At 58.8% G+C, this 21,541-nt stretch overlaps 1 protein-coding gene across 4 annotated transcripts; it reads right to left on the bottom strand.

The window, feature by feature from the left end:
* Nucleotides 1-6,986: 6,986 nt before the first annotated feature.
* SLC35C2 (solute carrier family 35 member C2) lies at nucleotides 6,987-20,248 on the bottom strand. 4 transcript variants are annotated; one of them, XM_019458274.2, is made up of 10 exons: nucleotides 20,143-20,248; nucleotides 14,776-15,148; nucleotides 14,045-14,195; nucleotides 13,169-13,232; nucleotides 12,344-12,416; nucleotides 11,686-11,854; nucleotides 11,518-11,601; nucleotides 9,186-9,361; nucleotides 7,925-8,054; nucleotides 6,987-7,561 (listed from the first exon to the last, which is right to left on the bottom strand). In XM_019458274.2, the coding sequence occupies exons 2-10, from the start codon at nucleotides 14,893-14,895 to the stop codon at nucleotides 7,428-7,430; spliced, it is 1,101 nt and encodes a 366-aa protein (XP_019313819.1). In that variant the 5' UTR covers nucleotides 14,896-15,148; nucleotides 20,143-20,248; the 3' UTR covers nucleotides 6,987-7,427. The 4 variants fall into 4 exon arrangements, with proteins under 4 accessions (XP_019313819.1, XP_019313821.1, XP_019313820.1 ...); XM_019458276.2 differs by lacking the exon at nucleotides 20,143-20,248 and having other exon boundaries at nucleotides 13,019-13,232; nucleotides 14,045-14,124; nucleotides 14,776-14,888; XM_019458275.2 differs by lacking the exon at nucleotides 20,143-20,248 and having other exon boundaries at nucleotides 14,045-14,124; nucleotides 14,776-14,888.
* Nucleotides 20,249-21,541: the final 1,293 nt, after the last annotated feature.

Here is a 21,541-nt window from a genome sequence, read left to right as displayed (position 1 = left end):
CAGGGAGTCCTGAAAGAAGGCTACTGGGGGCTACGCACTTAAAAAACACAGCTCCGTAGGGCCGTGCAAGGAGGTGGATGTTACCGTGAACCCACTTTATCGGAAGCGGAAACTGAGGCTCCAGGGGCTGACATGACAGCTGGTGGATATGGCAGGATTTGGATTTGGGCGGGCGCAAGTTCAGAGCCTGCGCTCCTCTGTCCCACCCCAGACGGCCTTGGTGAGGCTCTGTGATCTGGGGAGACAGATGGGCAGATCTTCCTCTGGCTCCTGGGACTTGGCCAATGGGCTCTTCTGGAGGGGCGACTGGCTCCCTGCTTTCCTTCTGGAAGGAAAGTGGTGAGCTTCGGCGTCAAGGAGTTCTGGATTCGGGGTCCTAAGGCAAGCCAGAGAGCGTATTTAGCCCCCCACCCCTGTCTTATCTGTAAGATGCAGTGCAGTGGGGGAAAGATAGTAGCTGCCAATCAGGGAGAGGCTTCCCTGCGGGAGGCAGCCTGCTCACACATATTCCCTCATTTAATCATCTAGTGACTCCTGACACAGGTATTCTCTCCATTTTCAGACGAAGAGCTGGAGACCCGGGGAGGCGGAGCCCCTGGCCCAAAGTCACAGCTACAAGTGAGAGCTCCTGAAGATAAACCACAGGGCCAGGTCCTGGCACGTAGTAGGTGCAGGGCAGGTGCGGGCTCCAGTCTCCCAGGAAGAGAAACAGAGGGGCTCCGTCGCCCGGGAAACAAAACTGTGGGACAAAGTTAAATTTAGAAGAGCCAGACCGGGTTAGAACAAGCCCCATATCCAGCTCAGCCGCAGAAGCAGGACGGGGAATTGGCTTCAGCCACGACAAAAGCCTAGAAGTCTGGACACTCGTGAAATGAACCAGGCCGCAGTGGGGGAGGGCGGCTGCGGGGCGGGGGAGGGGGGGCCGCCTGGGCTGAGGAAGGAACCCCCACCTGGGTCAGGTGGTCTTGCCCGGCCCCCCGGCCCTGGGAGTCCCAGCAGTGACAAGGCAGGGCGCCACATCCGGGCTGACACCTCCGCCCCCGCGGCCGGTCCCCCCGCGGACAGCGGCAGAAGGGAGGTCCCCCTCCGCTTCCCACCTCTTCCCCCAGAAAGCCTGGTCCCCGCCCAGCCCGCATGGCTCGTTTAGCACCGCTAAGTGGCAAGCCCGGAGGGGCGGCGGCGGGAGGGGCCGGGTAATGAACTCCTATTGGCTTCCTTCACAAGATCACTGCCTTAATTTACGAGGCCTGAGCGACTCTCATTTCCCCAGTGCGTGTTGAGTAATTAACTATTAATAAAAGCATTACCGAGTTAACCACGGGGGCATGTTTAATTCATGGGGCAGCCCTGGAACAGGACGGGAGGCTTTGGCTCAGTGGGGGATTCCTCCCAGAGTAAAATATTGCCAGCGGGAGGCTGACCCCAGAGCCAGTCTCTCTGCCATCCTGGACGCCCCTCACCAGGGGATGCCAGCATCCCCTCCAGAGCGGGCCTTGGGAGGTATGAATCCCAGTGGAGACGGCTCCTTGCTGTGATGGGGAGCTAGCAAGTGACCTTGGACAAGTCACTTGGGCTCTCTGAGCCTGTTTGTCATCTGGAAAACGGGGTGGCCGATGACACTGACCTCCCAGGGGTGGACTGCAGGTGTGAAGGAAGTCACTCACACTTTTCTTGTGTCTTTGAATCAGCTCTCCTCCCTGCCTGGTATGCCTTACTCCTTGTCTGTGGGGCAATTCCTATTTAATCTTCAAGGCTTTAGTCTTCAAAAGGGTCAGCTTCTCCCGAGAATCTTTACTCTCCTCCTGCCCCAGGCAGAATTTGTTGCTCCCCTTTCTGTCCTTCCCATACGTTCTATTATGGAATCCATCCATCCACCCACATACCCACCCACCCACCCACCCACCCATCCAGGCATCCATCCACCCACCCACCCACCCATCCAGCTATCCATCCATCCATCCATCCATCCATCCATCCATCCATCCATCCATCCACCTACCCGTCCAGGCATCCATCCACCCATCCATCCATCCATCCATCCATCCATCCACCCACCCACCCATCCAGGTATCCATCCACCCACCCACCCATCTACCCATCCATCCATCCCATCCATCCATCCATCCATCCATCCACCCATCCAGGCATCCATCCATCCATCCATCCATCCATCCATCCACCCACCCACCAAGGCATCCATCCAGGCATCCACCCATCCATCCATCCACCCACCCACCCATCCAGGCATCCATCCATCCATCCATCCATCCATCCATCCATCCAGGCATCCATCCATCCATCCATCCATCCATCCACCCACTCATCCATTCACCCACCCACCCATCCAGGCATCCATCCATCCACCCACCCACTCATCCAGGTATCCATCCATCCATCCATCCATCCATCCATCCATCCACCCATCCACCCGTCCAAGTACCCATCCACCCATCCACCCATCTACCCATCCATCCATCCCATCCATCCATCCATCCATCCATCCATCCATCCATCCAGGCATCCACCCATCCATCCATCCACCCACCCACCCATCCAGGCATCCATCCATCCATCCATCCACCCACCCACCCATCCATTCACCCATCCACTCATTCATATTTATTGAGTAGCTATAGTTTGCATCTCTGATTATGTTGTTTTGAAGTTACGGATAAGCGTGGCTCTCCTGAGACCAGCGGCTCTTGTCTTTGGGGGGTCAGGGTCACTCCCCCAGAAAAACGCACATATGCACACACATGCCTTGTAGATTCCCTCTTCAAAGATTTCTGGTCGCCACTGAAGTTGGGCTGTGGACCCCCATGTGGCAGGTGCTGTGCAGTGCTGCTCAGATCCCTCTTTGGGATTGAAAGACTGATTCCCCAGCTGCTGGGGCTGGGGTCGTGGCTGGAAGATAGCCAGCCCTCTTTGGAGACCGTGCTGATTGGAAGAAAACTGCCTCACCCAAAGTCATGCCTTCTACCAGGGGTAGGCCCACTGTGCCACTGTTCCAGTGACAGATCAATGCGGACCTGCAAAGGCCCGAACCTCTCACGCCCACGTGAGCTAAGTCCGCAGGGTTATTCCCTCCCCAGAACTCTCTGTTGGGACTGCTTCAAAGCTGGGCTGCTTCTGCCCAGACCTTCGTCCTGCTCCTCCCTTCTGCAGGTGTTTTTCCCAAGAGCACTTTCTAAACAACATCCTACACACCAATCTCCAGCTCTGAGTCTACTTCCCAGGGAAGCCGGTGGATTAAAAAGCGCTGGGGAAGTTGTCTGAGGACAGCGTCAGTGTCTTCGTGACTTCTGCATCTCCTGCAGCTCTCACCGGCCGGGGTGCACCGTGGATGCTCCAGAAACGTGTACAGGATACATCTTAGTGCATTTTCTCCTGGTTCTCTGCTCTGTCTTCCTGTTGTCCCAGAGAGAGAGTTCTCAGGACACCCAGGAGAAAGGGACAGACGGCCCTGCCAGCAGGATGCCAGTGGGACCAGAGCTGTAGGCCTGTTTCTGGGAAATGTACTAGTTGCCAATGAAGCCGTAAATAACCATGGGAACAGAAGTCAGGCTAATTGGTTGCTACAAAGCGGGGGCAAAGGGGCCTGGAGGATGTCAGGCTCTGTGGTTGGGGTGAAGGCTCCCGGGAATGGCTGGGAGGCTGGAGGCCAGCAGGGATGGGTGGTGCCGGTTAGGGGAGGGCAGCTTGTTCTTGCAGGGGAATCATTTAGAAGCTACACCGAGGTCTCCAGAACCTGGAAAATCCCCTTCGGTTTCCACTATTGAAATTCCTTCACAGAACAAATATCTATTAAGTGTCTCCACTGCGCCAGGCGTTGTAGGAAGGATGGTGACCTCGAGGGGCCGGGGGCTTCCATACTGACTCCTCTCCCTTGTTTCGTCACCCAGCAAGTATGGTGCACCCTCGACACCGACGGGTGCTAAGTGGTCACTAGGATGTGCCCAGCACCGTGCTAACTGCCTTAACTACGTGACTCTATTTCGTCTGTATAAGAGCTTCATTAAGAGATATGGATTATTATTATTCCTTCCTAACAGACGAGGAGACCGGCTCAGAGGGGATCAGCAACGTGCCTGAGACACACGCCTCATCACAGGGCTGCGAGGAGATAAAAATCCAAGTCGGGGGTGGGGGGGGGGGGGGCGAGGCTGCTTTTAGTCACCGTGGTGCTAAAACCTCCACCAGCTTCCTTCCCACAGCTATGAAATAGGTACAATCGGTCCCTACTGCACTGGGCTGTTGGGGACAAAGAGCCTATACGAGAGGCCCGGAGGGTGCCCGGTGAAGGTGCATTCTGTTCTCCTCCCCAGTTCCCTCGCCCCCTGTCTCAAAGCTCCCCCGGGACCGGGAGGAAGGGTGGCCCCATTTGCTCTCTCTCCAAGGACACACATCCCTAGTCCAAGTCCGGCACAGCGCCCGGCACGCGGCCAGCGCTCGCCGAGTGTGGCTGACCCACATGGATGATCTGTGAGTCCCAACTGTGTCCTCTGGATTGCAAGCTGGGGACCCCTCTCAGTCCAACATTACTCAGTGAGGCGGAAAGCTGTGGCCACCACGGCGAAAGACAATTCTCTTGGTGCCCAGAGGACTCCACTCTCAGGCCACTGGGATTTTCAGGTTTCTCTCAGCGGAAAGGAGCCAAAAGAAACGAAGGTGGTCCCCGAGCCCAGGCAGGGCAGGTGTCTCCCACAGGCAAACCCAGCTGGCTCTCATCCCCACCACGAACCCCAACTGCAGACATCCTCACGTATCGGGGGCATTAACCTTCCTTCCACCGCAGGCTCTGGGGAGAGACGGTGGGCATGTAAGCACTTAAAACTTGAACCTGCGGGTCAGCCCTCCTTCCTCCCTCCCTCCTCCGCAGAAGCTCAGGAGTCGGAGGCTGCATGCGGACAGACGCCACAGCCTTGGAGAGACAAGTCACATCCTCAGCTTCCCTCAACCTGTTCGAGCACCGAGTTGCCATGGCGACGCTGCAGCCCTGAGATGCATTGGCTGCAGCTAGCATGGGTGCTCCTAGGGCTCAAAGCCGAGTGGACGCGGTCTGGCCTCGTGGGCCAGGGACGGGGGCGGGGGGGCCCTCCTCTAGGCTCAGCTGGTAATTGCTGCTAAGTGAGGGGCTGTCATTGAACCCAATATGCAGGCACCCTGTAATTACCGCACCAGACAGCGGGTGCTTACTCCCTGCGTGGGGACAGGGGGACGGAGGGGGAGCAGACAGGAAGCTCTCATCCACCTGAGCCGGCGGGGCTGTGGCAGGCTCTCTCAGGCAGCGGCGGGAGGCCCCCAGCCCCTCCTCTCCGCTGGCTCTCCCCAGTCATCGTCATCCGGTGTGGAACACTGTCGCCTTTAATCCTGGCCTCTGAGCTTGTAGAATCCGAGGGGAGCAGAGGTGCAGACACAGATAAGGCACCACCTCAGGGGAGCTCTTGGTGTTGTCCCCTCGTTTCCAGAGGAAGCGTGTCTGCATCGTGCTGCCCTGCTGGAGGCAGCTGTCATTCTAGTTCCAGCACGTCTGGGTGGCTCGGTCGGTTGAGGTCTGACTTCGGGTCAGGTCACGATCTTGCAGTTCAAGAGTTCAAGCCCCGCGTGTGTTGACAGCTCAGAGCCCGGAGCCTGCTTCAGATTGTGTCTCCCTCTCCCTCTCCCTCTCCCTGCCTCTCCTCTCCCCACCCCGTTTGCGCTTGGTCTCTCAAAAATAAAACATTTAAAAAAATCTTGTTCTAGTTCCTCCGGAGCCTGGAGGCTCTGAGGACCTCAGGCTAGTCACTGCCCCTCCTAAGCCTGTTTCCTTCCCTGTACGACCAGAGGGTGGGTCTCAATCATTCTTAAGGGTTTTTCTACAGCAGGGGTTGGCAAGCCAGAGGCCACAAGCTGAATCCTGTTTTTGTAGGGTTTCGCTGGAACGCAGCCACACCCTCTTGCTCCGGTGTCCCTGTCTGGTGTCCCTGTCTGCTTTCCGGCTACAATGGCAGACCTGAGCAGCTGTGATAGGGACTATGAGGCCCTTTACAGAAAGTTCGCGGACCTGTTTCTAAAGTATCGATGTTTCCCTAAGCTTAACCGAGGAAGCTTCTGTCACTTCGATGTGATGAGAACAACTCATTAACAAGCCCTATCCTGGTCCCCACCCACAGACACCACAGTCCTCTTCCGAGGACCCCAGCCTGGATTTGGAGAGCGGAGGCAGGCGGGGTGGTGCCGAGTCGCCGCGTGGTGCAATGGCGCCACCTGCTGTGAGTGCCCGAAAACACTTCTGCCTGGAAGTACTTGTCCCCACGAGGGGCTGGGGGGCGGGGGCGGTGGGGGAGGAGCCGGCTCCCAGGAGCAGCCCAGGCTTCCGAACCCTTGCACATCAGAGCCAGGATCTCGCACCGTCCTCCCCATTTTATGAAGACCGCAGCGTAGAGGGGCGGCCTGGCCTGACTGGTCCAAGGTAGGGGGAGCAGGAAGCTCAGGTCCCGGAGGCCCGGAGGCCACTCCATCTATGTTCCGCGGGTACAGACTTGGCATACAGACCTGGCGGTGAATCCTCGTTCCATCACTCGTTTGGGGTCTCGGTTCCACGGCTGTTGAAAGCATTCTCAACACAAACACGTAACATCTGTTACCAACTCGGACTCAATCTTCTGAATAACTCTGAAATAATTCTTCCCCATTGCACGGGTTAAAACACTGTGGTACAGAGAGTTTAAGTAATTCGCTTAAGGTCACAGAGCCAGCGACAGTCAGGATTCAAATCCAGGCTATGAAAGCACTACACGCCCCGGAACACCACTCTATACATTTTTTTCCTGCCTGCAGGTGTGCTGGGGCCCCAAGAGAGGGCCCAGGGGCCCAGAGGAACCCAAGAGATGCAGGGAAGCCTGGAGTCTGCCCAGTCATCTGCAGAAGCCCCAGCCAGGAACGAGAGTGAGGCCCCCGCCACCCCCTCCTGCCCCCATGCCTCCAGGCAACACGAAGTGGCCGCGGACCGTAAATCCTTTATTTCCAAACTATAAATAGATCTGCTCTCTGAGAAAAGACGCTGTCCAGGTGATGAGGCTCCAGCCTCTCCTTCTCCCCTTCCCAAGTGCTCCGCAGTCTAAACCCAGTCCCCCAAGAAACCCGCTGTGCCCCGGAAAGCACCACCTTGGCCGCCAGAGCCTGGCAAGCGGCCGAGGACCGCCCATTCCCTTGTCCCGCTGGGCCTCCAGCAAGGCCTCTGCCCTGCTCTGGCCCGACGCGCACCCCGCAGTCTCCTCAGCTCCCTGAGCGAGCCCCGCCAGGCGGTCGCGCGCTCCCCAAGGCCCGGCCTGGGAGAGGCCTGGCCCGCTGCTCCCCAGCTGCCACGAAGGGCCCCCTGGGTCCCCGAGCTGCTGTGAGGTGTGAGGGCGGGGAGAGGCCTGCCTCCAAGCTGGTCTCCCGGCTAGTCACTGCTGCCCCTGGGCCACGAAGTACGCCTCTTCCTCCTCATTGTCGTCCTCCTCTGGCTGCCCGCTCCGGAGCAGCAGCTCCAGGTCGGGGTGGGAGCCCAGCCCCTTCGAGGGCTTAGGGCCCGCGTCACCTAGAGACAGAGAGAAGCCAGCTGCAGACCACTCGTGCTTTCCTCGGCGTGCCCTGATGGGGGTGTTGAGTCGCCTAGGCCCCCACCTACCCCCCCGCCCGCTCCCAGGACACCGCCCGTCTTCTCGGAGCAACGGTGGCAGGATCGCCGGGCTTACTACCTGGCGGAGGGGCGGCCAACGCGGAGGCGGCTGAGCCATGCGGACCGCCACCGGGCTGGAACCGCCTGTGGGCATGCCGAGGGCCACCTGCCTCTTCCTGGTTGGGTGGCTGGGGACCCAGGGCCGGGTCGAGGGGAGAGCAGAGGGACTGAGTCTCGAGAACACCTTCAGAAAAGAGGCCTCGGGAAGGGGCTCCGGTTTACCTCTGGAGTGCAGGGCTTTGAGAGCAACGTGCAGGGATATGCCCGAGAGGCAGAGGGCGAAGCCCAGCCAGTTCAGGAGGCTGATCTGGTCCCCCAGCAGGTGAGCTGCCAGCAGCAGAGTGCAGACTTCCTGAGGGCAGACAGGCGGGAAGGGCAAGTGATCAGGAGGAGGAGGTGGCCCCTTTGCCAGGAAGGTGGACGGCAAGGCCACCACCACAGGGGAGAGCCTGACCTGCCCGAACTCCCGGGGCCTGGGCGGGCTGGCCAGCTGGGCAGAAAAGGGGCTTCCCTGCACCCAGAAGACCAGGCCTGCCCGCAGGGCTTTCCTCCCCTCGCGCGGCTAAGATGGGACAAAGCAGATGTTTGCATAGTTGTTGCGTCAGGGCTACGAGGGGGGAAACCAAACTCGGGGCTGGGAGCAGAGCGCCTGGCCCACAGCCCTGTCCGCAGGAATAAAGGGCGGCCACACCTGCGGATGGACAGCCTGACAACGTCACAGGAGAATGCAGTGTCACAGGGCTCCGCGGGACATACGCTGGCCACAGGGCTCTTCACGTGGTGGCTGTCATACATAGTGGCTGCAAATGGGGCTGGTGGGGCGGCTCATTCTGAGAACCACAGCTCACGCCTTGTCTAAGCCCCTTGGGGAGACTTACGGTTCTGGGTTTGGGCAACACTAGTCCAGCACCTGTGTCTGCTTAGTCAAGGTGAAACTGCACTGCCCCACGGCCCTGAGCAGGGTGCGGTGAGAGGCAGCAGGGGAGGGGGAAGCTGAGAGCAGAGGCATGCGTGTGGCCAGGCAGCAGTAAAGGCAAGACAGGCAAACACCGGGCACTCATGCCTAGCACTGCCCCTTACTCTGACCACGGCAGGCATCACCAGTCAATCACCGAACTCTTTCCCCATGAGTCTGGATGGGGCTTCTCAAGCCAACTGCAGGCCACGGCCAGGCAGCCAGAGTCGGCATTCACGGTAAAATAAGAGTGTGTCCCAGGCCTGGTGGTCCGAATCCCAGCTCGGCCACACACTGGCTGGGTATCTGTGGGTAGATCAGCCCATCTGTGGAATGGGGATGACCGCCCTTACCCCCAGAGCTGCGGCCACGATGGGAGTTACAGACAGGAGCACGGCACATGGCGCCCTAACGAGGCACTTCCGTCTCCTCTGCAGGGCCCTGGGGCACGGGAGCTGGGACCGAAGCTGCGACTGAGCTTGGGGGCTGCACTCTAAGACAGGACCAGGGCCACCCCCAAGTCTGTACCTTAAAAATACCAGCAATGGAGAGAGTGAGGCTGGAGGTTCTGGAGACCAGGAGGAACTCGGAGAAGCCCAAACCGAAGGCGAGAATCCCGCCAAGGAAGAGGCTCCCTAGTACCCGCAGGAGCAGCCCTGTGTCCTGGAAACGGAAGATTTTCTCAGACGTGGACAAATGGAGACCTGAAAGCAGAGGGGGGAGACAGCGGGAGGCCGCGTCCTGGGTGAGCCTGCCTGGGTGGCCTCACCCTGCCCGGTGACCCAGCACTGTTGCAGCCACGCCCCCTGAGCACCTGCAGACTGGCGGAGGCCCGGAGGACAAGGACAGGCAGGGAAGAGAACCCTGCGGCAGATGGCCTGACACTTGGGGGGCCGGGGAAGCAGTGATGGTTCCCAGAGAGTCTCGCAGGGAGCCACGTGGAGGGCTTCCGAGCCACTGGGCTCGGGTAGAGAGCACGGCACTTCACAGAACATCGGCCGGAAACACCTGTCCCTTCCCACGGTAGGTACCTGTCTTTGGGAAGGAGGGCGACTTCATGTGGCCCTTGCTGCTGTGGTTAAGAGAGCAGGCGGGCAGCCCATCCTGTGAGGACTGTCAATGCCCTGGGCCACCTACCAACAGGGACAAGTCTTATCCTCACAAACCTTCCCCGCTTTAATCCCGGTCTTGCTATCACCCAGCTGTGGCACTAGGTTGAGATGTGTCCTCTTTGAGGACCAGTTTCCCCAGTGATAAAATGAGAGCATTTTGACAAGCCCAGCGTTTCTCAGAAAGTAGAATGTGACAAACAGTTCTCAGAAAGTATACACACACACGCAAATATAGGACAAAGCATTCTAAAGACACCCGCATGGGCACCCACACACCAAAGTTTGCTCGACTTCCAGAGGATTCCCGGCCCTCCAACACCACCCCTCTGAGAGTGATTTTGCAGGTCTGTCTGCACAAGAACGGCCTGAGCTAGGCACAGCAGAGACACTTGGGGGCGGGGGGAGGGGGGCGGCGGGGATGGAGGCTGGCCAGGCACTTGGGAGATTTTTGGAGGGAAGCACCAAAGAAATGCAGAGTGACAGTCCCTCCCAGGCAAACAGCCTCACGATGTAGGACATCTTGTCTGGTGCTGGGCTCAGCAGTACCGCAAAGGCGTCGGCAAATTGAAGGGAATTCGGGAAAGAGCAACATAAGTAATGAAGGCGCTTGGGGGATTAATTTACCAGAAAAGATTAAAGGAGCTAAATCCACGCAGCTTTGCTAAGTGACGACTATCAGGGCTTTCGGATGAGGGTCTGCGGAGATGGGGAGCAGTGTAAACAGCCAGGACAGGAGGCGGCGGCTGTGGGCGCGGGGGGCACAAGGAATGGGGGGCGGGGGGAGAGACATTAAAAAGGAGAAAAACGAGGCTGCAGAAGTTTCCTGGACAACGGGGCTGCAGAATAATTTTCTCAGAGAGGTTTGAGACGCTTCACTGCTTGAAACTGAAATGGATGTGGGACAGAATGCTCTGAAATGACCCTGAGCACAGAAAGGACTCTGGGAGGAAGGAGAAACAGACAGGCGACAAAGACTAATCTCAAAACATGGGAGGAAGGAAGGACATGGAGTGCACTGCCAGCCTAGACCATTCTCCCTGCCTCGCCTCGCCTCTCCCCTCTCCCCTCTCCGGGAGGCAATGGGGGGCGGGACTGCTCACCGGCCCAGACTCCTGTGCAAGGGCTGGCCGCACAAAGTCCGGCACGCTCCCCCTGTCCCAACCTACTGTTCCGCCACCATCGGCCTGTCAAAGTCCCATCCAGCCTCCAAAATACGTTGCCTGGTAAGCCTTTCTGACTTGGCTTTCCACCCTAGCATCCTGAAATAATTCATGGCCTTCCGTTCCTTCTAAGAGACAGAACACATCATGGTTAACACGAAGGACTTGGAAGCCTGCTGGAACCAAATGCTGGCTTGTTTACGAACCACAGGACCTTGGGCAAGGTTATCTTCTCCCCACTTGTTTCTTTAACTTGCGCGATGGGCATAATGATAGTACGGCCATGTGGGGTTTTGGGGCGTATGAGTTAGTATGTTTAAAATGATCAGAAGAGCCCTGGCACACCTGTCCGCATCCATTGTCATCATCATCTGCTGTCTTTCATACACACTTTCTGTGTAAGCATTTATCACGCTGGATTCCAGCCATCCGGTTTAATGTCTGTCTGGCCCTTGAACCAGGCACTACCGAGGGACGGACTACACCTTTGATGTCTGTAAACTCTGCAGCTACCACAGGGCTGGGCTCAGAGCAGGGACCGGGGATCTGTTGTACCGAGGGGCCGCCAAGATGGACGACCCAACCTACCTTCAAATATGGCAAAGAGAGGGAAGAGCCCCAGAAACATGAGCGGCTGCAGGTGGAACATGGTGTCAATGGGGTTCTGGAGCCCTGCGGAATGGGGACACGGGTGAGCTGCCAGGCCTGGCCTGGCCTGCCCCCACCCTGCCCGGTGCCCCCAGGCCCCTCTCTCACCAAGTTCCGCCTTCTGCAGGAGCATCTGGGTTAGGGTCCAGCGGATGCCGCCGATGAACGAGGCCCCCAGCACCAAGGCGAAGCCCTCCACGTTGAACTGTGTGGACTTATAGGTGAACATGAAGAGGCCCCCGGCGATGAGGAGGACCACCAGGACCAGCGCTGCGCGCTATGAGGATGAGGAGCAGTGGCAACTGACTGTGGGCTCTTGAGTTCCTCAAACCTGGAGCTTAGGCTCGGTAGCCATGTTGGCTGACCCTGGGGCAGGAAACCCTTCTCCCCCTCGACCTTGGGGGTCCCGGCCAGCAACTTCCCATCAATGTAGGCACGGCTGACGTTCAGTAGATATGTACCCTGCATCCCTCCTTGATCTAAACTTCTTTAGTGCTTTCCTTCGGTTACAGCAAAGGGCCAGCTGTGCCTGGTCCCTGACCTTGAACCCTTTCTCCCTTGGTCATTCTTTTGGTCATTTCACCTGCCACGCCAGTTGCTAAGTATTATTAGCAGTGGCCTGTCCTGGGTCCTTCCTCAGTGACAGGAGTTACTGCCACCTGGGCTCGTCTCCTCTGTCACATACAGTGATTAGCTACTGCCCAGTCCTCCCTTTTATTCTTAGCATCTGTGGGGGTAGGAGGGACCAGGGGAGCTGAGGCCTCACCAGCTCCTCCAGCTTGAAGATCAGCGAGAAGATCAGGATGAAGAGGACAGCGGAGGACTTGGTCATCGTGTACCTGCAAGGACAAAGTGCCCACGATGCACTGCCAGGGCTCAGGGCTCAGACCCGCCACCAGGAGAGGAGCCCACGGACACTGCTGGAAAAGGCGGGAGGCCGGGGGAGCTCTGATTTCCCTGAGGGCAGCTGGCTCTGCTCAGGGCAGCCGGGCAATCTGGGTACAGAAGACCACAGGAAGGCAGCCTGAGTCATCTGGACTGATGACGTGACCTTTAATCAGAAGAAATCTTGGCCTAAGAGGACTCTTGCTACCGCCAGAGAGAAAAGGCCGCGGGTTGGACGCTGAGCTCACTGAGTCCTATTATACCTGCTCCTCCGTGGAGACCAGGATAAGGAAGGAAGGAAGGAAGGAAGGAAGGAAGGAAGGAAGGAAGGAAGGAAGGAAGGAAGGAGAGGAGAAAAAGAAGGCAAAGGCTGTGCTCCCTGAAGTGCAGAGTCAGAGATGAGAGAGGACGGTCACATCTGCTCTTCTGCGCAGCCACAGGCACCACACACTGGTCAGTGCCCTCTCTCCCCTGTATAAGGTCACCACTCTGAGTCCCTGGCTCCCCCCGGGGTCGCCGGGCAGGCAGGCACAGCACCCCTGCGAGCTAAGTTTACCGCAGAGGCTGTCGGCTTCCCAGAGAGCCGCTGGGTGTCAGGAAGGAGCGGAGATCAAGGGCCGGTCCCAGAGAGGGGTACGGCGCTGGCCCGCCGGCAGGGTGCGTGCGGAAGGCTGGACGGAGGTGGCGGGGTGTGGCCGGTACTCACAGCGAGACGGTGATGTAGAGGAAGCTCCAGTTGGACAAGCCCACGTCAAGCGCTGTTGCCAGTGCTGTGGAGACAGGGGCGCCCCCGGACATGCAGCCAGGGCAGGCCGGCACGCGAGCGCCGGCCGTTCAGACACCTCCGAGAGGCCCCCGAGCGCTCCCTGCTTTGCCCCGAACACCCCGGCTTTCTCTGGGGCCCTCGGGCCTTCCTTTCACAGCAGCTGAAGGGTCAACTCCTGGCCACAAAACGCAGGGGGTTCCGCTCCAGCATTAGGACTGGGTAGTTCCCAGTGGCTGAATACGGCGAATGTGTGAATGTCTCCTCCCTCAGGATAGAGGCACACTCGTCCTGGAGGCCTGGGTCCTCCAGGGTCTGTCCCTGCCACCCCCTCATTTCTCCCACTTCCCCTCACCAGCGCTGAGTCTCGGCGTCCGGAGACGCTTTCAGTTCCCTTTCAGACCCGCACACGCACTGAAGCCTCGGCCGCTGTAGCCCAAGCTCTGGGAAGCCTCCCCCTGGGCCTGGGCTGGTGCCTCTGGGCTCCCAGGCACCCCTCATCGTCCCACTACCGCCAGGACAGGGACGGGACTCCGCTACTGCCGTCTCCAGGGCAGGTGTCGGCTCAGCATACACATCGAAGGGCCAGACGACGACAAGGCCATTGCTGCCTCCATGTGCACGAGAGTGCGAGCACTGTGTGTATGTGGGGGGCGGGGGGCTGGGGAGTGCATAAGAGGAAGAAGCAGGGCCGGGCTAGGGGGGGAGGCAGGAAGAGAGGAGCGGGAGGGCCTAAGCTCCGAGACACCAAGCCCTTGTGTTCTTGGCCCGTGGCTTTCCAAGCGCCCTCCTCTGCCCCGGCCCCAGGCAGGCCTGTACCTGTGGGAGCTACTCTCCTGAGGTAGTCCGTCCAGCTCAGCACCACGCGGGCCCTGTGGCTGGAGCACTGAACCAGCGCCCTGGACAGGGCAGAGAACAGGAAGATCACGGCCAGGTGCAGCATCGTCATGAAGAGGGGGAAGTGGAAGCTCTACGGAGCCCAAAGCACAGACCGCCCAGCACGGGTTACAGCCTGCCCGCAGCCCGTCCCCCCGTCCGGTGGCAGCGACGCCAACCGGGTGGCTCCCGAGGGTCTGCAGCAGCCCAGGGGCTTTCACCCACGTTATAGTCACTGGAGACAAGAGACGTGTGGTTCCAATTTCAGAAGTCACACAGAGAGCAGGTGGCGGGCACGGCGCCGTCCCCACCGCCCTCGGCCTCCTGCTGCGGCCCCTCCCCAGGAAGGGCCTGTGCGGCCGGCTCTGCTGCACCGGTCATGAAAACCCTGAACCGCTTCTCCACTGGCCGGTGAGCAGCTGCCGCCTTAAGCCTCCCCAGTGCCCCCACTCATCCTCAGTCCTCCCGCTTTCCCGGATTCCCCTCCCTCCGCCCGTTTGAGGGGAAGCCTTGGCACGGTGGGGCTCTAGGGCCCGGTCCCATCACCAGCGTGACTGGCTTCCAGTCTGACTGGCTGAAGCCTGTGCCGTCCTGTTGCTAAATATTAGGGGTCGCTGTAGCCACGGCCACAGTCACCTGCCACCCAGCCCCCTGCCCAGCAAGGACCCCATTACCTTGGTGAGCCATTTGTTGTAGAAGGTGATGCCGATGGAGAAGCAGTAATAGAGGAGGACCAGCCCCAGAGTCAACACCGCCTTCCACACAAAGGCCACGTCGAGGGCCCACCTCCCCATCCGGGGAAGCCGCAACCCCCTAGCTCTGGGTCGGTGGGAGCCTCTCCCGAAGACAGCCGGCAGGAAGGGCCGGCCAAGCTGGGCCACAACTTTCAACAGGAAGGTCTCCTGGCCGGAGGAGTCCTCTTTGCCTCCATGATTCAGAATCGTCCACGGAGCCCCAGGCAGAGTCCTCACCTAAGGGGCTGGTGGCCCAGGCCAACCCTCTCCATGATTAAGTGGACGCAGGGCTCACACGTCCCCAGGGCGGAGGCTAGAGGAATGGAAAGGAAAGAGGGCTGTCTGACTGGTCCACCCCACCCCTGCCCACAGGGGGCAGGCCAGAGTGGACTCAGCAGGAGCAGGAAGGGGCCCAAGCCCAGCACAGGCGCTCAAGGGAGCTCCAATCACGTCAGCTCTGTCGCCTCGAGCCGTTCTCTGTGATTTGCCACCAAAGTGACCTTTTAAGAACGTAAATCTGATCATGTCAGATCAGACATCGGCCCTTCAGTGGCTCCCAGTGCTCTTATGATAAAGACCAAAAGCCTTTCTGTCCGCTAAGACGGCCTGATCTGTCCCTGCTGGGCTCTGTCCCCATCCCACCGGCCACCTCAGCTCCCCAAACACACAGGCTCTTTCCTACCACCTGAAGGAATGGACCTGCCACCCTTCTCCATTCCTGTCTCACCTGGTCCTAGTCAACTTCAGCTCAAATGTCGCTTCCTCGGGGGCTACCCTGCGATGGGGCTGCTCTCACGGCCCCCTACTTTTCCTTCAGTGCCCTTGTGTGGGGCGTGGTCATCTGAGTGACGTCTCTGTCCCCTGGGAGGCTGTGAGCTCCGTGAAGACAGGGACCACCGTGCCCCTTAGTCTTACGCCCACTGGGCACATCGTGAGTTGTCCATACGGTTCCATGACTCAGCGCAAGACACCGGGCACTTGGCTCTCTGGGGGCTGATCTGGTCTTTGAGGCGTTAAAAATGGACCAGGAAACCAACACCTCCCTGCCCCCAGCCTCTAACAAGCACCCCCATAGTCGCCGTGCCCGCCTGAGGCTCTTGCCAAACCTCACCGCTCCCAGCCTATCGATGCAGGCAACTCTAGTGAGTGTCCAGAGCGTGTGGGCTCTGCGGACACCGGGCGGACCCAGGTCCCGAGTTATCCTGCCCGTTACTTCATCTGTGCGTCCCTCCGATCCCCATCTCCTCCTCGGAGAGGTTCCCAACCTGCTCCAGTGCCGCCACCTTCTTAAAGCCTTCCTAGAACCATCTGCTCAGACATCTACTTTCCCCACCCCCAGCCCTTTCCGAAAGGAGGAACTGCATTCAGTTCTGGACAGGGAAGCTGGGTTATCACTTCCTGTCCCCCAAGGCGAGGTGGGAGCCAGCACAAGGCTTTGCCCAGAGGATACCCCCCAGGGCTGCTGTTCTCTCCAGGGGAGCTTTGGAACCTGCCGGTGGTATTTTGGGGGAATTCTCCTAGCTTTTTTTTTTTCAAGTTTATTTATTTATATTGATAGAGACGGCATGTGAGCAGGGGAGGGGCAGAGAGAGAGAGAGAGAGAGAGAGAGAGAGAGAGAGAATCCCAAGCAGGATCCACGCTGTCAGCACAGAGTCTGATGTGGGGCTCCAACTCATGAACCGTGAGATCATGACCTGAGCCGAAACCAAGAATCAGACGCTTAACTGACTGAGCCAGTCAGGCACCCCAGAACCCTCCTAGCTTTTAGCGGGGGGGGGAGACAGTCCACATAACTAAGACTCGCTCTGGATCCTTTGTAGGGTAGAAGACTTACTTAAAATTACCTGAATCTAGAACCCAACTCTGTGTGTGTGTGTGTGTGTGTGTGTGTGTGTGTGTGTGTGTGTGTGCGCGCGCGCGCGCTTTTAAGTAAATTCTACCCCCAACGTGGGGCTCCAACTCGTGACACCAAGATCCAGGGTTGCACGCTGTACTGACTGAGCCAGCCAGGTGTCCCCAGACCCCAACTGTCTTACATGGGACACAGAGCAGTCTTTCCGTGGTTCCACAATGCACTGAAATTCGTTTGCCACGTACACCGAGGAGACGGCACTGCTTTTGATAAACAGTTTGGAGAAACCACGACATCCACAGCAATGGCACACGTGGTGTTTGAGCTGTCACACTCAAACGTGGCTGGGGCACTGAGCACAGGAGCTACCGCGTTCCCGGGGGTTCTGTGGGGTGGTGAAAGCATGGACTGCTTCCTCGCGGCTTCTAGCATCCTTGGACTCGGGAACTTACATATCGAAACACATTTTATTGCCGATTACCTTTTATTAGCAATAAGTTGACATCTCCCCAGCGTGTAGCCCTCCCTCTGACCTCGTCGTCAACTCCAGAGGAATAGCCAGTGGCCGACTGTCTGTCCGCACCTGGATGCCTAGTGTCCGGCACCCACCCCTAGCCTGCCCAGCACGGACTCCTGTTTCCCAGCAGGCGTCCAAACCTGCCCCTCCTCCCACCGCAGCCAGTGACACCTCCGTCCACCTAGGGGCTCAGGCCACAGATCTCGTCCCCAGCCTGATTCCTCCCTCCTTCAGCCCACGTGCAGTCGGCAAGTACTGTCACCTCAGGCTTCAAAAACATCCCCGATCTGGTCACATCTGCTGTCCTCCACCACTGCCCTCCGGGCCGCCATCCTCTCCCCCACCACACGATGCGCAGTCTCCTCCGCTTCTCCCCACATCTCCTGCAGGTCAGGCTCCTGCCTGCCCAGCTGGGGAGTGGGGCACACGGGCACCAAACCTACACCTAACAGGTCTTAAGGCCCACACGCTTTCCCTATACCTAGGCTTCTCAATCTTGGCATCACGGACAGGTGGGGCCAGATCATTCTCTGTGCCCTGTGGGATGTCTAGGAACGTTCCTGGTCTCCATCTACTAGGTGCCCATAACGGCCCCTCATCCTCAGCTGTGACAACCAAAAATGTCTCCAGACGGGGCCAGAGGCCACGGGGCGGGGGGGGGGGGGCAAAACTGCTCCCTGCCGAGAACATGCTTACACCGCACAGGCAACCACACGGCGTTATATCCTCTAGGACTCGCTCCCCAGGGTTTCCCACCCATGGCTCCCAAGCTGGGGCAGTCTACCCATTTCCGTGAGTCAACTTCTTGCATCTTCTGCTTTTGGTGCAGTTCCCATTCCAACGCTGCGATCTGTGCACCCCACCTCCCCGCCCTGTTCACGGCCTACCCTACCTTCAGCCAGTCCAGGTCCTCCACCTCCAAAAAGTCCCCATGACTACCCCAGCCCGCGGCGAGCACGGTCTCCAAGTTAACAACACTCATTCTCGTTATGAGTCACCTAACCCCAAACACAAGATCAGACTTCAGCCAGAAGGGCTCTTGGAAATCATGTGGCCACTTACTCAATGTGCATTTATTAAGCGCCACTGTATACCCAGCCCTGGAGACAGAGATAGGTAACTGATAAGGTCCCTGCCTTTCTTTTAGGATAAGGGAAACCAGCCTGAAAGGGGCAAATGCTCTTTTTCAAATCACATTTGCCAAGAAAGGAATTCTATGTCGGCCTTACTTTTCCCCAGGGGGCAGCCCAGCTGGGAGCAGCAGCCCCCTCAGGGGAGGGCACCGTAGCACCTGGTCCCCCTCACTCTGTGTGGCTGTAACCTGGGCAGTGCAGTTTAGCGCTTCCAAGTGTGGGCTTGGAGTGAGAAAGACCTGGGATCCAGGCTTGGCTCCTTTACTACCTGGTGGCCTCTGAATTACCTGAACGCTGGACCTCAGTTTCCACAACAGTGTATCCACGACAGAGGATAAACTCATCTGCCTCTTGGGAGAGGAGTCAAGAGCATCAAGTCCAAAACTGGATGCTGGTTTGTGGCAGCAGCGGCTTGCACCCCCTCCTGGCTCCTTTACAACAAACTCCCCCAGGGCCCCGTGTCCTGCCATCCCTACTCCTTCCCAGTCTGTCCCCACTGCTCCCAGTCACCACACCCTCCTCCTGGCTGCCCCTCCGAGGATCAAGTCTCTGCTTCCCTCAGCACCTTACACAACTGACCACCTCCTCCTCCGCGGAAAACCTTCTCTTGGCTGCCACACCACACTGTCCTGCTTTTTCTTCCTTTCTTGGACTCCTTTTCCCAACTCCCTGCCTTCTTCGCTGGCTCCTTCTCATCAACCAACCTGTAAAAGTTGGCCGCCTGAGCACTGGACCCTGGCTTCTCTTCCCTTCATTCTTGGGTCATCTCATCCCATCTGATGGACATTCCAGTGATTTCTAAATCCTTTTCATTTGCCCTACACTCTTTTGCCAGCTCCCAGGCTGGTATATCTAACAGTCTACTTGGTAGCTCTACTCGAGATACCTCAAACTGAAGGTGCCCCCAACCTATACCATTAGCGAATGCCAGCAAAACACACCTGGTTACTTACGCGCAAGCCCCCAAATCAACGATGAGCTCATCCTTGCCCACTCTTTCCCTCCCTCCTCAAACCCTATCCTGTCCGTTCCTGCTCCCATATCCCTGTGGCCCAGCTGCCTTCGCCTCGGTGGGGGCCGGCAGCCTCAGCCACGCTGATTTCTCACCTAGCGGCTGCAGCAGTCCCCTAACTGGTGTCCTCATTTCCTCCTCCTGACAGCCTCGAGTCCACGAGGCACGGCAGCAGGGGCGAAGGCTTAAAACACAGAAAGCACGCCACGCCCTCCCAGGGCGAATCCCAACCCCCGAGCGGGCCCGCGGGGAGGGCCTCCCACCATCTGGCCTCTGCCGGTGTCTGTCCCGGTGCCGCGGCCGCCGCCACGCTGGCCCCTGGCCGCTCGCCAAACCCATCCCGCCCGTGTCGTTCTTTGCACTCGCCGTTCCCTCCTCCCTAGACCTTTGCTCGGCCGAACCCTCCTCAAGGGTCCGCGACTCGGGCTCCCGGCACCTCCCACCACCTGACGTTGCCCTGTTTGCCCACGTGTTTACTGCGCGCCCCGCACTCCCACCCCGCCGCGGGCTGCGGCCTCTCGGCGGCCCGGGCCGCGTCCGCGCAGTTCCCGCCTGGCTCCGGCCCCGGGACGTCGCGCGGGGCGCAGGCAGCGCCGAGAATCGCGCGGCGGGCGGCCGGGCAGGGCGCGTGGAGGCCTCGCCCCCTCCACGGCGCCGACACTGCGACCCGGAAGGGACAGGAGCCGGAGCGCGCCGCGCCGCGCAGAGCCCGGCCGAAACCCCACTCCCCGGCCCGGGCCGGTCGGCCCCGCCCTCGGGAGCGCGCGCGGGCCCCGCCGCGCGCCCACTCACCTCGGTCTCGGGAGCTACGGTCCGGATCCTCCCGCCGGAAGTGCGAGGCCGAGCGCCGCCGCGAAGGGTGTGAACTTCCGCCAGAAGCCGCCGAGGGGCGGGACCGACCGTCGGCCGCCGGCCGCCGGCGGGGCGGGGCTCCGGGGGTGGGGCCTCCAGCATTGTCCGCCGCGGCCCCGCGCGGTTTGCCCTCGATCCCGGCTCCGAGCAGCCCTTCGTGGTGTGGTCGCTTGCGTCTCCGCCGCCCAATCGGCCTCGCTCTGGAGACCAGTCAGTGCCATGCGCACCGGGGGCAGCCAGAAAATAGCATCCTGTTTACGTCTATTGAACAGATTAATTTACTTTATTCCAGCCCAGTGCTGTGCCAGGCAGCCATGGAACCACGAAGATAAATCTCTCATGGGCTTTTTCTTCTGAGAACTCGTCAGCTGGGGAGTGATAACTCAGGGGCATTAAATTTTAGGACTTAGAAGATCCATGGGAGATGATAAATAGTAAACATTTATGAAACATTCTGTGTGCCTGAAACTTAAAAAAAAATTTTTTTAAGTTTACTTAGAGAGCAAGCTGCGGAGGGGCAGAGAGAGGGACAGAGAACGAATCCCAAGCAGGCTCCACACTGCCAGTGCGGGCCGGATGCAGGGCTCCAACCCACGAACTGCGAGATCATGACTTTAGCCCAAATCCAGTCAGATGCTTAACGGATTGAGCCTCCCAGGCACCCCTGAAACTTTTTCTTTTTATGTTTATTTATTTTGAGAGAGAGAGGGGAAATCCCAAGCAGCCTCAGTGCTGTCAGGTGCCTCCTGAGGTGGAGTTCGAACCCACAAACCATGAGATCATGACCCGAGCTGAAATCAAGAGCTCAACCGACTGAGCCACCCAGGCATCTCCCCTGCCTGAAACTTTCTAAGAAGAATTACCTCAATTTCCACAGGTTGAGTAGGAGAGGTGGGGAATGTCCTGGGCACAGGAAATAGGAGGAGAGGGGAAGACTGGAGCCTGGCTGTAGCCCAGTTGCTTATAAGGAGAGTTAACCAAAGCTATGGTTGGAAAAGTAGCTAAGGGGCAGGTTGCAGTGGTCTCAGAAACGCCAGCTAAGGAGTTCAGATCTCACTCGTCTAGCAGGATGGATGAGAAGAGGCAGAGGCAAGAACCCTTAGGAGGTCAGGGCAGGCTAGGGTTGCAGACTGAGGCCCAGTTTAGGACTTTTTGTCCTCCCTTCCCAGTGCTTCCTCGGCTCTCTTTTAACACTGGCTGCAAACGTGGATCCTGGTGTGTGACTTCCCTGGCCCCTCTGAAAAGAAGGCTCAAGACCTGGGTGTAAGCAGCGCGTTCTGCAAACCGCTGCCACTCCCAGCCACCGCCAGCTGGCATCACGCAGGCACTGGTTCCAAGC

The sequence above is a fragment of the Panthera pardus genome, unplaced genomic scaffold, assembly GCF_024362965.1.
Source record: "Panthera pardus isolate Hobbes unplaced genomic scaffold, ASM2436296v1 HiC_scaffold_25, whole genome shotgun sequence".
Lineage (NCBI taxonomy): Eukaryota > Metazoa > Chordata > Mammalia > Carnivora > Felidae > Panthera > Panthera pardus.
This window is presented reverse-complemented; position numbering and strand designations above follow the sequence as displayed.

Coding starts and splice junctions, on each gene's coding strand:
- SLC35C2 (XM_019458274.2), bottom strand. CDS start 14,895: ATGGGGAGGTGGGCCCTCGACGTGGCCTTTGTGTGGAAGGCGGTGTTG. Junction 13,233..14,044: donor CAGGAGAGTAGCTCCCACAG/GTACAGGCCTGC, acceptor CTGTCTCCACAG/CACTGGCAACAGCGCTTGAC. Junction 7,562..7,924: donor CAAAGCCCTGCACTCCAGAG/GTAAACCGGAGC, acceptor CTCTGTCTCTAG/GTGACGCGGGCCCTAAGCCC.